Raw genomic sequence first — 16,374 nt, forward strand, 5'->3', positions numbered from 1 at the left:
TTATTGGTGTCTCTGATGTTTGACCGTTAGAGTTTTTGTCCAATTCATTAATGAAATATGTGATGTGAGTTACACTTTTTTTTGTTTTTGAATTAAAGATGAAACTTCCACTAAAAGACCAACAGTAGGCGACGTCACAACAGGTACATTCAATTTAATAAGTGCCGTCCCTAATAGATATCACAAAATATATTGTAAATGTTACCGGACACTTGTCTGGCGACCATTGTCGCTCTGCTTTTAGACAGACGATCAAAGTTCTTATCCGATTTTAAACTGACAATAAAAGTTTTTTTTTTGTAACAGATATTTTTTAAGTAAACAGTGAAAGATAGAACTCTATTTTTCTTTACTTGTTCTGGCTGTATCTGTATTCAAGTAACACTAGTAGATATCAACCTTAATTTAACTGCTGAAAATATGGTTTACGAATAAAAATAATTTTAAGAAAGAATAATGTATAAATTTCAGTTTTTGCGTTTTTGCATATCTATAATGAAAAATTCATAAAAATGAGGATAAGATTTATTCTAATTGGTTTTTGAATTAAAGATGAAACTTCCTCTGCAAGTCTAACAAATGGTGACGTCACAACAGGTACGTTTAATTTTATAATTGCCGTCTAACAATTTTCAAAAAATATATTGTTTCTTGCATCAGGCATTGGTGGACTTATTTACTGTCCCTGATTTTAGATTGACAATAAAAGTTCATGACCGTTGCATAAAAAGCTACTAGAACTAAGACGTTTGATATGTTTTTAATTGAGGCTGCAAATCCTAAGTAATATAACTTTAAAAAAAAAGAAATATTACATTTAGAAATTAAAAGATTAAACTCTTAATATTCTTACATGTTGTAGGTAAATCCTTATTCATGTAGCACTATTAAATATCAACGGTCACTTGCCTTTTAAAAATAATATTGTTTACAAGTTAAAGGGATTTTATATAAATAAATTAATGTATAAATTTTACTTTTTTCTCTGAAAATAAAATAAGCAAATGCATTACCCAAAATATTTGATGAATGCGGATTTAAGTTGTTTTATTTTTAAATTAAAGGTGAAACGTTCACTGAAAGCATAACAGATGGCGACGTCACAACAGGTACATTTATTTTCATCTCATAATATTCAAAGAATGATTCCTTATTACTTATATTTATATAATTTTAGGCCATCGTACGATTAAATATTTAAATATAAATATAAATAAACAAACCACGCTGGAGCCTCCATTTGGCGTCATTTGTATTTTGGGTTATATAGTACAAAATCGATACGTAATGTTATCACAGGCAAAGACATTGGATAATGTAAATATATAGGATTAATGTATAAATTTCGCGTTCTTTGTTTTAAAGAAATTTGATTAAGACATGTTTTACCCAAAAAATCATTTTTTTGTTTTTTTTAATTGAAGATGAAACTTTCACAGAAAGCCCAACAGATGGAGACGTCACAACAGGTACATTGAATTTAACAAGTGCCGTCCATAACACATGTTCTCTTATTTGTGTCTCTGATTTTGAACTCATAATAAAATTGTTTGTACGCTACCTAAGCCGCCATTAGGACGAAGACTTTTAAATACATAACGTTAAAATTCTTCAATATAAATTAATGGCGCTTTTTAAAAATGTAATTTGGGCACTAGATCCTTAGAGAAATATCCAAATATGTAAAAAAAAACAACCCACATCTTTTATTGTATTCATGTAACACCATAGATATCAACTTTAACTTAAATTTTGAAAATTATATATTTTACAAGTTAAGATAAATTTGTGTAAAAAAGATTAATGTATACATGTCAGGTTTTTTCTGGAAGAAATTTGATATACACATATATTACCAAAAAAGTTATGATAAATGTGGATATAATATATCCTTAATTGATTTTACATTGAAGGTGTAATTTTCACCGAAACCCCAAAAATGGCGACGTCACAACAGATGCATTTAATGTAATTAGTGCCGTCCCTTACAAATGAAAAACTATTATTGTAAATGGTATTAGGCAGTTGGCTCTCTAATTTGTGTTACTGATTTTGAAGCGACAACAAAAGTACATATCCGCTACACAATACGCCATTAGAACTAAGAATTTTGAATTCATAAGAAAAAAATTCTTCGACACAGTTTCATGGCGTGATATCTGTTAAATTTAAAACATCAAATCTTAAGTGAAATATCTTGGGAAATTTTTAACAAATATTTTTTCTTAACACTTGAATAATAAAACTCTTAATATTCTTACATGTTGCAGGTGAATCAATACTAATGTAACACTGTTAGATATTAACCTTAAGATGACGTCTGAAAATAATATGGTTTAATAATTAAAATAAATTTTCGTTAAAAGATTAATGTTTGCATATCTCTTTTTGGTCTGGAAGAATTTTGATAAACGCAGGTATTACCCCTACTTTATGAAAAGTGTAGATATTCATTTAAATTCAAGGTGAAACTTAAACATCAAACCCAATAGATTGCGAAGTCACAACAGGTAAATTTGATAAAATAATTGTATACCCTAAGAACCCAAAGGAACAAAATTCTCTTAAGGTATCCGATCCATATTAGGACCTAATTTTTCTTGAGAATCCATCATGTATTTAATATTTTGTTATTAATTTAAAGCATTTTGGAGTAGAAAAAGATTTGCCGAGAGAAATTTTTAAAAACGTTATTAACTAAGCAGTAATTAATAAATGAAGATTGCATCATGGTCTATGGGGACAAGCACATTTTTCAAAATAAGAAAAAAGAAATAATAGGAATATTAATAAATGCCTTAGTGGAAAGGTCTTTTTTGTTCTTAGGGACACAAAAACTATTAAAAACTAGAGCAGAGCTCGTGGCAAAGCCCCGAGTAGGTCTTCCGTTGTTGTTGCGAGTTGAAAATATATGTTATATGGTGTCAAACGATTATAATGACTATACTTTCAGTTCTGCTTTTGTTATAAAAACGTGTTGTGATTGAAAGCCTGTATATAAAACGTGTTTTGAAACAAAGAAAGGAAGAAAATATTTTAGGAAAACTATTTGTCGAGCAGAGTTTATGTAATCGTTTCAAACATTCTTTAAAAAGTGAGATGTTTAATGGCGAGTTAAATTTTCAAGGGTAGCAAGCATTGTTATAAACAGTATGTACTCATGATTCATGTCAGGAATTGTATTTCTTTTTTAAACTGAACCCGCCTACAAAACACGTAAACCTTTCTCGAAGATAACTTCTATATTAAAATATTTCTAATTTTTGAAGACTATGTGCAAGTTTAGAATTGCGTGCCGACAAAATTTACAGACCCTAAAACGTACTACTACACCAAAAAAGCGTGCGGCCTAAGTGCGAGCAACGTTTCGTGTATAAACCTTTTAGTTTCATGTTTTCAGAGTTTCATGTAAACCGTTTAGCGTTTCGGGCAAAGCGTGTAAATCGTTTCGAGCAAAGCGTGCGAGAACCGTGTGAAACGTTCATCAGATTTCATTCGGAACTCTGACAAGTTAATTGTTTCAAAATGGCGCCCGTGTTTTACATTACTTTAACAAAATTGAGCGAATTTTTAACAAACAAAAGAAAGGTATATTAATTAAAAGACGACTAGTAACAGATAATTACATGTATATTTAACGTTTTCATGCGATGTTTCAGTACTGAAACAATATTAAAATTCGCTATACATAAAAAATATTAAATACAGTTAGTGAAACATGATTTCTATTGGAACAAACCTAAATCAACTTTAACTTGCACGATCATGTTTTGATAAGCATGTATTTTTATTATTTATTTACATCGATAACTCTTACTGAGACCATTCGGCTGTGTACAAGCAGCACACATAACCTCGGACATCGGGTGAGACCTGCACCTGGCTAAACCTGTCAATCAAACTCTGTGTATTTGTTTTCATTGGATGGTCAGGCGTCTCTCTTTTGTCAAAAGCCAATGGAAAATTAATGACTTCAAGGTAATCGGAATACGTATTAGATGAAGCACACAATTTAAATGAAAGAAAATTTATTAATTATTTGAACAAAATTAAATGTAAACATAGAAAGGTAATAAAAAAATTAATTATTATGGGAATCTATACGCATGGTACTCAATTCAAATAGATTATATTATGATTTTATTATTTTATGTAGTAAAATCACCCTTCCAACTGTTACTCAATTACATAACAATTGATGACCTGGGGCTATAAATGTTCTGAGCTGTGTGCGCTGAAGCGACACAAGATTCTCGGTCGCATGCAGCAATTGAATTAACACAGACTGGCCGAATAAACAAAGGGCTGGGAAAGTGAAACAAAATGTTGCACATAAGAAACCACCAACAATCATTTTCGACAGATCTTGCTATCTTTTCTCCAATTAAAAAAAAAATCCAGCGCGAGCACAAGTCAGCGGGGCGGGAGGAGGGGGGGGGGGCAGTAATGAGTTCGCTTCCACAATGAAACTACAGTAGTGATTAATATGTGACCGATAGAATCTAATCTAAAGTTGTTTAAACTCATGTGAATATTTTTTAAAATAATCATCGAATGCCTCAATTCAGGGCATTCCTTTATCGTGCTAGCACCTACCGCAAACATGTAACATGGAACTTTGATTATAATTTGATTTGATTTTTAAACTACCTTATACGCTATCGTATAAATCAATGCTTAATCAACTGTACAAGTAAAATAAATTTATCTTTTCATCTTAAACCAATATAATAGTTGAAAACATAATAAAATATAGTTGTGTCCGTGCAAAATATGAAACATAAACGCGTCATAAGGTACATGTAGAAGAACACGAACCGACCGCGGATCACTTATCCACTCGCGCCGGATCTCCTCAGCCATGTGCGAGGGATTATCATCATTTAAATGTTTAATATTTGAGGGGGGGGGGTGTTCATTTAAAACATTAATTGTACAGTTTTTAAAGTAGTTTACATAAACAAACCAACCATTAGTTTATGTCTAACGATTTTTCCGATTTGGAGTAATGTCGTTCATTAATATTCATTTACACTCAAATATTTAATTAAATATATACAAATAGGACAAACTTTTATAACATAAAATTAAAACAGTTCTTGTATATACGGTTTTATTAACTCAAACACATTCATATGCATGTAAGTGTAAGTCGCGGTGTGCGAATCTTGTGTATTAAATAACCGCTTACCGCTAGGTAATGCAGCCGTCGCTGATCTCCTCGGCCGTGGGCAAAGAATATATTTCGTAAAGGTACAACGCACAGAAACGCACAGCTCACAACCAAGGAAGATTTGAAAAGTTTGCAATATAATGACCTTACTCTATCAAATAGAAGTTATATATTTTAAACTTAAACCCCACAATTGATCTTTGTCTATTATTGCTTTAGAGAATGACATTGCTTTTATTAATTAAATGAACTATTTCTTACTTGACATCATATCGTTTAATCCACAAAAGATTTTGTGTAATCAAAACTAAAACAATTCTTGAGTTCGCGGCTAAATAAACTCATATATGAGAGACGCAACTCTCGTGTATTAGATAACCGCTGACCGCTAGGTAGTCCAGCCGCGAGCATGGTGACCGATTTTCTCGGCCGCGGGCGAGGGAGAGCTTACGTAATGGTATACACACACACAGCTCTGATTCAAGGTAGATTTTAAATGCATGGAGTTAATAAATAAAATGTAATGCATAGAGTTTTTTAATTCCATATTTTGTGGTTAAAAAGAATAGAAAAAGAATGTTTTGTTTTCCAATTGCCGTTTTTAATGATTGTGCACTATAAGAACTTAACAACAATGACTTAAACTCCTAAAAAAAAAAAGCATGTACTCCAACAAAAAAAAATTCTTATAAATTAATGCCTCCTGTATAAACCAGCATACTTTCCGCGGCAACTTTATGCCAGTTGTACGCACAAAGACTTTCGTTAACTTGTCAAATGAAAACAGGTACATGTCAACATGTAAAGCTTTTTACACTCATACTACACAAATCACTTACAAAAAAATATTGTTACGACCTTTATGAGATCCCAACAAACAACTTTTCCAGCGACATCCATATCAAAATCCATTCCGTTTTTGAGTTATTAAGCAAAAACTTTTAGGGGCTATTGGCCATTAATTTTAGGGGCCAGCCCTTTTTTATTAGTGTCAAATGAAAGCCCTTGATATTCTGCACAACTTTTATTCTACATGTCTTAACAAAATATTTTTCGTTAAAAAGATATAAAGGAAAATATGTCTAAATTTTTGCACTTTTTGGAATCCTGTTTTTTGACCCCCTACCTTTTCCTAAATAAGGAACGTAATCCAAAAACAAAAACCGATGTATACAACTTCAATGTCTTTGTTATTCAAATTCGTTGGATTCCCATTCCCTGCTATCATAGTCTCGGAGCCTTTGTCTGGAAACCAAAGGCCCTAAAAAATTTTAAAAGGGGAATAACTCGTTAACGGAAAGGGAATTCTAACTTTTATGAATTGATGAAGATAGTGTTTTCTAAAGTCCATGAGCCCTGAAAATTTGAGCAAAATCAGTTCAGAAATGAGCAAGATATGAAGCCTCAAAGTTCGCGTCTAGGAAGAAAAAAGAAAAAAAGAAAAACTAGAGCAAAGCTCGTTGCAAAGCAACGAGTGGGTCTTCCGATAATGTCGAAGGTAAAGCTAAAACTTGCTCTTAGAAGCAGAGTTCTTAAACCAATAAACATAAGTAAATAAAACAAAAAGAAAAAAATCGAATTATTTTTTGTACAGGTTCACAAAATGATTCTAGGTACGAATTAGCAATAACATTATCAATTTCAAGAACGACTTAGCAAATACAAATCCGAATGTGTTTAAGTACGATTTAACAATTATCGAAATAGTTTAGGTACGAGTTAATTAAACTATGAACATAACACCATTTTCTTTACCAAGAATGTGAAATCAAAATTTCCAGAAAAGTCAATTAAATTTCAAACACCTATATCTTTGTAATGCATCGGCCGATTTTAAAACGGATTTCAGTTTTACATTAAACTTAATAAGCTTTTATTTTTGCTTTTATGATTTATAACAAATTATCGCTCTAAAAAAGGTTACTATAAAAAGACTTTGTAGCCCTCCTGGCCCCTAATTTGAGGGGTCAGTCCTTTCTCTTGATAACAAATTAAAGATCTCGCAAAAATAAACATATTTTGTTCAACAAGTGTTCACGAATTGTTAACCGTTATAGAGATATCGGAACAACTGTGTTTTAGGGGCCGACCCTTCAACTCCTTACTGGGGCCACCAACGAAAATTTTTTAAGTATCACATTGTTAACAACATTATTTTCAGCAACTTTTGTGATACAATGTTTTTCAAAATATTTCTCCTTTTCAAGATAATATTGATCAAAGTTTTGGACTTCTGGCCCCTTGAAACCCCTAATTATGTAACATATAACTTGAGTATGGTCCAGTATAGATGAACAGCTGTAAAATGAACATTTTTGCTTCTATAATTAATAACAAATTATTTTTCAGTATAGAGTTATTATATAGAGACTTTAGAGCGCTCTTGGCCCCTCATTTGAGGGGCCAGTCCCTTTTTCTTAATATTAAATAAAAGATCTTATAAATATAAACATATTTTGTTTAAAGTGTTCAGAAATTGTTGACCGATTTGGAGATATCTGAACAGCAGTGTTTTAGGGGCCGACCCTTAAACTCCTTACTGGGGCCACAAACCATAAATTTTAAGGTACCATGTTCTAAAGAACATTATTTTAAGGAACTTTTGTTCAACATTGCCTTTCAAAATATTTCTCCTTTTCAAGATATTAATGATCAAAGTTTTGGTCTTCTGGCCCCTTGAAACCCCTAATTACGTAACAAATGTTTAAAATAAGGTACTGTGTAGATAAACAGCTGTACAATGAACATTTTTGCTTCTATAATTAATGACAAAGTATTGCTCAGTAAAGAGTTAAAATTAAAAGACTTTAGAGCCCTTCTGGCCCCTAATTAAAGGGGCCAGCCCCTTTTTATAAAAACAAAACAAAAGCTCGTGTAAATCTTAACAACTTTTGCTTTACATGTTTTAACAAATTATCTACAGGTTAAAAGATATTTTGCAAAACGTGTTAAAATTTTGCCAAAAATTTTGTTGCCAATTTTTGACCTCGGGCGAGCTTCAGCGCCGTGCGCATTTTCCACAATATCAAATACAGAAGATCATCTACAGACATTCATTTACATATTCCTGAAAGTTTCACTTTTCTATACCCTTTAGTTTCGGAGGAGTTACGTGGACAAAATGGTCCTTAAAAAATCACAAAATCTTCAAAATCTCGAACCGGAAGTGACGTCATCAGCTCAAAATTTTATATTCGCAAGCACGTTGTATGTTCTATCAGTCCTGTAAATTTGGTGAAAATCGACCAAATAGTTTTAGAGTTATAGCTCTCGAAAAATGTCAGAGGAAAAATATAGAATAACTAGAGCAAAGCTCGTTGCAAAGCAACGAGTGGGTCTTCCGTTAATATCGGAAGTAAAGCTGGAAGTTCCTGTAAGAAGCAGAGCTCTTAAACCAATAACAAGAGTAACTAAAATAAAAAGATGAAAAAAAATCGAATTATTCCTGGTAAGACTAAACAAAATTCTAATGATTTTAAGTACGACTTACCAAAAACCTTTCTGATTTCAAGAACGACTAAACAAAAATATCCGAATGTGTTCAAGTACGACTTAACAATTTTTTTTGGTACGAGTTAATTTTACTTTGAACATTACGCTATTTTTAAAACCAAGGACGCGGAATCAAAATTTCCGGAAAAAATCAATTTTTAAACCCCGATATCTCTGTAATGCATCGTCCGATTTTAAAACGGCTTTTAGTGTTAGATTCAGCTTAATAAAAGCTGCTTTGCTGGTTTATGATTAATATTAAATTATTGGTCAGAAAAGAGTTATTATAAAAAGACTTAATAGCCCTCCTGACCCCTAATTTGAGGGGTCATCCCCTTTTTCTTGATATCAAATAAAAGGTCTTGCTAATATAAACATATTTTGTTTTACAAGTGTTCACGAAATGTTAACGGTTCTTGAGATATCTGTACAAATGTGTTTTAGGGGCCGACCCTTTAACCCCTAAATGGGGTCATAAACAAAACCATTTAAGGTTGCATATTGAACAGAACATTATTTTGAGCAACTTTTGTGCTACATTGCTTTTAAAAATATTTCTCCTTTTTCAGATATTAATCATCAAAGTTTTAAACTTCTGGCCCCTTGAAGCCCCTAATTACGTAACATATGGCTTAAATATGGTACTGTATAGATAACAGCTGTACAATGAACATTTTTGCTTCTATAACTAATAACAAATTATTGTTCAGTAAAGCATTATTGTAAGAAGAATTTAGAGCCCTCTTGGCCCCTACTTTGAGGGGTCAGCCCCTTTTTCTTGATATCAAACGAAAGCCCTTGTAATTTGAAACAACTTTTGCATTACATGTTTTAACAAAATATGTACACATCGAAAGGTATTACAGAAAATGTGCAAAAATTTCGTGAAAAAATTTGGTGCTTATTTTCAGGTTCAGGCGAGCTTCGAGGCCTTGAGCAATTTTCATAAATGGAAGCATGGGGGTACATCTACAGACATTCATCTACAATCCTTAAAAATTTTAAGCTTCTACCTTGATTAGTTTCGGAGGAGATGCGTGGACAAAATGCCCCCGAAAAATTTATAAAATCGTCAATATCTGAAACCGGAAGTGACGTCAACAAAATATTTAACTAAAATCATTTATCCCCTCCGATGTCCTATAAGTCCGGAAAATTTCGTGCAAATCGGGCGAATAGTTTTCGAGAAATAAAGCTTTAAAGAAGGCAGAAAAAGAATGTTAAGAATAATAATAATAGAAAGAAACAGTAGAAAAACAAGAGGGTCTTCCGTTGGAAACGGAAGACCCTAATAATAAAAAGAAACCGTAGAATAACAAGAGGGTCTTCCGTTGGAAACGGAAGACCCTAATAAGAATAATCTTAACCCACACAATAATAGAATGGTCTTCCGTTGGAAACGGAAGACCTTAATAAATTTTATACCGCATAGATTTTTTTTTTTAATTAATTTTGATAGAATTAAAGTAAAGTTGGAAAATTTCATTAATAAGGACAGATTCCACTCTTACATATTGATACTTAAACATGACAATTATGTCCAAATATATTGAGTATTAACCCCATACACATTGAATCTCGGGCTATTATGGATCGGATACCTTAATAAAATTAGGCACTTGATTCTCATCTTCATGTCTTTGATTTTGAACCGACAATAAATATTCTTGTCCGTAACGTAAGAAGCAACCAGGACTAAGAATTTTGAATCCATATATTTAGCATTCTTTAACATAATTTAATGGAGTGATATTATTTAATTTGTGACTGAAAATTCTATGTAAAAAAATCTTGAAAACATTTTACAATACATATTTTTATTATAACTCGAATGTTATAATCTTGATTTCCTTACTTGCTGTTACTAAATTGGTATTCATATAACCCTTTTAGATATATACTTGTTATCTATGAAAATAATATGGTTTACGAGTTTAAATATTTTGACGTAAAAAGACTTATGTATACATTACACTTTTTTTTCTTGAAGAAATTTATTTAAACACATGTATTACACAAAATTGATAAAGAATGCAGACATAAGTTATTTTTTGTTTTTGTTTTTTAAGGTGAAACTTCCTCTGAAGGCCCGACAGATGGCGACGTCACAACAGGTACATTTAATTTATATTTATACATAATAATTTAACAAGTGTCGTCTCTTACAAATTAAAAACTACTATTGTTAATGGTATTAGGCAGTTGGTTCTTTTGCTCGTGTCTCTGATATTGAACTTAAAATAATCGCTCTGTCGTCTACTTAAGAAGCCATTAGGACGAAGACTTTTAAATAAATAAAGTTAAATTCATCAACACATTTTAAGGGTGTAATATTATTTAATTTGGGAGAATTGAAATATTTTGGAATATTCTTTAAATTTTTTTTAGAAATTAAAGGATAAAACTCTGAAACTTTTAGATGTTGTAGGCGAAAGCATATTCATGTAACGCTGATAAATACCAACTTTAACTTGACCTCTGAAAATAATATTGTTTACAAATAAAAAATCAATGTTTTCGTAAAAAGATTAATATATATATATTTGACTTTTTTGTCTTAAAAAAAAAATTTATAATCACATTTATCCTGCAACTACCCCTTGTTTTGACCGAATAAAGGTAATTCAATAAACCAGGGCTATATTCGGTCAATGCCCAAATATAGCCTCGTGTATTTAACCGACGTTCAAATGCATTGTGACGTCATCTTTCTTGCTTCGTCTACGCCATGGCGTCATGGTTTCAACTGCATATATGCAGCGTTTGTTGAATAAAGCTCGTGCGAGGTGCAAAATGTGATATTTGAGGATAAACGAAATAAATAATAATTGTCTTGAAATATAAGCTTTATTTGGGCACGGGTCGAAAACGTTTTCTTACCCTTGCTCAAATAAAGTCATGTATTATTATACGTATTACCAAAAAATTTATGAAAAAACGAAAATATGATTAATCCTTTTTTTGAATTAAAGATGAAATTTTCACAGAAGGCCCAACATATGGCGACGTCACAACAGGTACATTTAAGGTGTAATGGGACACCTCCATATTCTGACGTACAATGTATCGAAATAAAAGCAAGCGTTATTTCATAAATAGTATCTTTCCAAATGCTGTCATCTCAAAGCGTGGTGCAGTGGGTTTGAGGTTTCACTCATCTGTATGTCACTATTTCGAATCTTGCTAAGGATTTTAAAATTTTTACCTTTCCAAATTTTTTTAAAACGTATCTTTTGGATAAATATTATGAAATTTAAAAATTCTAAACCAGTGAAAGTATTTCAGATATAATGTACTTTAATCCACCAATATTGACATATGTTCTTTACCACCTTAATCTTAATACAATTAGTGTTTCCCTAACAAACGAAAATGATATGCTGTTAATGGTTTAGGCACTTGGTTCTCTTATTCATGTATCTGATTGTGAATCTACAATCAAATCGTTTCGTTACGTACTGAGCAACCAGGACTAGGAATTTCGTATTTTTTAACACAATTTAATGGCGGGATATTATTATACCCGCACTTTCTAAAGAAAGTTCGGGTATATTGTTGTTACCCTGTTCCGTCCGTCCGTCGGTCCATCCATCTGTCAGGTTTTACTTTCTGAAACTGCTCTTACATCTTATAAACCAGCAAACAGAACTCTTGGAGTTTGATTAGGGGTGTCATGTTGTTTTGTAAAAAGGTTTTAAAAAAATTCTCTGGTAGTCCTTGGGGTCAAATAATTGGTAAAAAATGACGTTTTTTCACAAAAAACCTTCTTCCTCGAACTCCTCCTACATTTTCAACAGTAGACAAATCATCTCTTGGAATATGTTTTAAGGTATCTTATGGATGCGCAATAAGGTTTTGGAATTTTCAATTTTATCCTGGGGTCAATTAATGGCTGAAAATGGCGTTTGTTTGTTGTTTTTTTTTTTTTTTTTTGTTTTTTTTTTTTTTACAAAAGAACTGGTCTCAAAAACGTCGTTTTTTTGCAGTAGCCAAATGATCTTCTAGAATATGATTTGGGGGTGTCATATTGAAGTGTGATCAGGTTCCAGAATTTTTTTTTTGAAGGGGATCAGTGGGCGATAAAAAATGACGTTTTTTTGCAAAGAAAGAATGGTTCCAAGAATTTCTCTTACAGCTTTTGGAGTAGCTGCGTCATCTCTTGGGATATAATTGGGGCTGTCCTGTAGATGTGCAATAAGGTTTATAAATTTAAATTTCATCCAGGGAGTCAAATAGTAGCAGAAAATTGACGTTTATCATAAAAAACCCCCCACAGATCCTAGAACTCCTCTTATGATTTAATGGATAGACACATCATATCCGAAGATATGTTAGGGACTGTTCTAGAGATGTGCATTACGGTTTTGAAAAATTTAATTTAACCCAAGGCCCATTACCTTCATACCGTTTGATGCCATATACGGACCAAGAATAACAATGGTTAAGGGGTGGGGATCTCAACCGTTTTCGAGATATTCGTGCACTTCCTGTTTGAGGGGGGTCACGACCACCCCCAAGGCCCATGACCTACATACCGTGTGATGCCCCTTGACATAAGGAACAAGAATATATATGGTTTAAGAGTGGGGATCTCAACTGTTTTGAAGATATTAAGGGACTTGCTGTTCGGGGGGGGGGGGGGGGGGGTCAGGACCACCCACAGGGCCCATAATCTATATAACATTTGATGCCCCTTGATATAAGGAACAAGAATATATATGGTTTAGGAGTCATGATTATAACAGTTTCTGAGATATATAGTAATTTCCAATTTCTGGGATTGGGGATGACCGCAGGGGTCAGATCTAATAAACCTTATATATTGCCAGTAACAGTCAATATATGATTATGAAAACCCTATATGATTATCTTTGTCCGTTTTCAAGTTACCATTTACAATAGAGTCTACGATTCTTCCCATATGGTTCAATGTTAGACCCAACACCCTTTTGACCCACCCCCCTCCCAGAAAAGTGGTTGTCTAACACCAAATGAGAAAAATCAAACTAGAGTGCATAACTAGATATGCAGGCCTATTGAATCTTAGAGTTTTGTACAATTCTGTTCAGCCATCTCTGAGAAACAAGTTCAGAGCGGGAAAGAAGAAAAAGAAGTCTTAGAATAATAATACATGTAATAAGAACCGTATAAAAACAATGAGTCTCAAAATTTCATTTGGGAGACTTAAATATAAAGATTAAATAGAGATAGGATCATCAAACATCAACAATTTAAAGATAATTGACAATTTCTGATTCTAAGGGGGTCATAACTTACAGACCATAATGATCTGATGCACCATGACCAAAGAAGGAATAATATCTATGGATTAAGGTGGGAATCTCTACGGTTTTAATATTATTTGATAATTTCAGGAATAGCACTTGGGATCATGACCTGCATACCATCTGAAATGCCTTGAACAAAGAAACAATATAACAATTTGTACATGATATATGATTCAATTTAAGAACCCAGATATAGATCTATCATCTATGTTTTGTAATACTTCCTATGTACAAGTATATATATATATATATATATATATATATATATATATATATATATATATATATATATATATATATATATATATATATATATATATATATATATATATATATATATATATATAAGTTTGTGTTATGTTCTATACTATTCATGTTCATGACTGTAGCATGGCTTAGTCTTATTTTTAATGACATCAAAAAAATGGTCAAATATATGACCTGGAACCCCCATTCCCAAACAAACTCATATATAAACTGTCCCCCCCCTTCCCCCTGGAAAATTTTCAGGATAACATGACGTCTGAAAATAATATGGTTTAATAATTTGAATAAATTTTCGTTGAAAGATTAATGTTTGCATTTCTCTTTTTTGTCTGGAAGATTTTGATAAACGCACGTATTACCCCTACGTTTTTAAAAAGTGAAGATATAATTAATCCTTTATTCATTTAAATTCAAGGTGAAACGTCCACCTCAAACCCAACAGATGACGAAGTCACAACAGGTAAATTTGATAAAATAATTGTTTACCTTGAGAAACCAAAGAAAAAAAATCTCTTAAGGCAGCCGATCCATATTAGGACCTAATTTTTCTTGAAAATCCATCATGTATTTTATATTTTGATATTAATTTAAAGCATTTTGGAGTAGAAAAAGATTTACCGAGAGAAATTTTTAAAAACATTATTAACTAAGCAGTAATTAATAAATGAAGATTTCCTTATGGTCTTTGGGGACAAGCACATTTTTTAGAATAAAAATAAAAAAATTATAGGAATATTAATAAATGCCTTAGTGGAAAGGTCTTTTTTGTTCTTAGGAATACAAAGACTATTAAAAATGAATTTTATACCGCATAGATTTTTTAAAAAATAATTTTTATAGAATTAAAGCAAAGTTGGACAACTCTTCAAAAGGAAAATTTCATTAATGAGGACAGATTCCACTCTTACATATTGATACTTAAACATGACAATAATGTCCAAATATATTGAGTATTAACCCCATACACATCTAGTATGCACCCAGATTCATTGAATCTCGGGCTATAATGGATCGGATACCTTAATTGAATTAGGCACTTGATTCTCATCTTCATGTCTTTGATTTTGAACCGACAATAAATATTCTTGTCCGTTACGTAAGAAGCAACCAGGACTAAGAATTTCGAATCCATATATTTAGTATTTTTTAACATAATTTAATGGTGTGATATTATCTAATTTGTGACTGAAAATTCTATGTTAAAAAATCTTGAAAACATTTTATAATACATATTTTTATTATAACTCGAATGTTGATTTCCTTACTTGTTGTTACTAATTTGGTATTCATGTAATTATCAAATATATAATTTTTATCTATGAAAATAATATGGTTTACGAGTTTAAATATTTTAACGTAAAAAGTTTTATGTATATATTACACTTTTTTTTTGAAGAAATTCATTTAAAGACATGTATTACACAAAATTGATAAAGAATGCAGACATAAATTATTTTTTGTTTTTGTTTTTTAAGGTGAAACTTCCTCTGAAGGCCCGACAGATGGCGACGTCACAACAGGTACATTTAATTTAACAAGTGCCGTCTACTACGGCGGCGTGGAAGGGCCAGATGAAAAAATAAAAAATTCTTAGCTGTTCGGACAAATATGTTATTTGTTCGGACGAATTAGGATTTGTTCGGACGAATAAGTTATTTGTTCGGACGAATTAGGATTTGTTCGGACGAATTAGAATTTGTTCGGACGAATAAGTTATTTGTTCGGACGAATTAGGATTTGTTCGGACGAATAAGTAATTTGTTCGGACGAATAAGTTATTTGATCGGACGAATTAGGATTTGTTCGGACGAATTAGGATTTGTTCGGACAAATAAGTTATTTGTTCGGACGAATTAGGATTTGTTCGGACCAATTACAATTTGTTCGGACAAATAAGTTATTTGTTCGGACGAATTACGATTTGTTCGGACGAATTAGATATTTGTTCGGACGAATTATGATTTGTTCGGACAAATAAGTTATTTGTTCGGACGAATTAGGATTTGTTCGGACGAATTATGATTTGTTCGGACGAATTAGATATTTGTTCGGACAAATAACTTATTTGTTCGGACGAATTAGGATTTGTTCGGACGAATAAGTTATTAATAGTGGTACATGTATGAGAGAGAGAGAGAGAGAGATGTCATAATC

The 16,374-nt window shown here is 31.8% G+C and overlaps 1 protein-coding gene across 5 annotated transcripts in view; it reads left to right on the forward strand.

Moving 5' to 3' along the window:
- The window catches only part of LOC105324671 (uncharacterized), a 68,692-nt gene that overhangs the window by 7,161 nt on the left and 45,157 nt on the right, over nucleotides 1-16,374 (forward strand). For 3 of the 5 annotated variants that reach the window (XM_066087753.1, XM_066087752.1, XM_066087754.1), the window contains exons 4-10: nucleotides 99-143; nucleotides 553-597; nucleotides 1,065-1,109; nucleotides 1,425-1,469; nucleotides 10,735-10,779; nucleotides 14,636-14,680; nucleotides 15,696-15,740. In XM_066087753.1, coding sequence (XP_065943825.1) covers nucleotides 99-143; nucleotides 553-597; nucleotides 1,065-1,109; nucleotides 1,425-1,469; nucleotides 10,735-10,779; nucleotides 14,636-14,680; nucleotides 15,696-15,740 — 315 coding nt within the window. The remainder of the gene's footprint in view (nucleotides 1-98; nucleotides 144-552; nucleotides 598-1,064; nucleotides 1,110-1,424; nucleotides 1,470-10,734; nucleotides 10,780-14,635; nucleotides 14,681-15,695; nucleotides 15,741-16,374) is intronic. The other 2 variants (XM_066087755.1, XM_066087756.1) reach the window with 1 other exon arrangement.

Source organism: Magallana gigas, chromosome 6 (genome assembly GCF_963853765.1).
Source record: "Magallana gigas chromosome 6, xbMagGiga1.1, whole genome shotgun sequence".
NCBI lineage: Eukaryota > Metazoa > Mollusca > Bivalvia > Ostreida > Ostreidae > Magallana > Magallana gigas.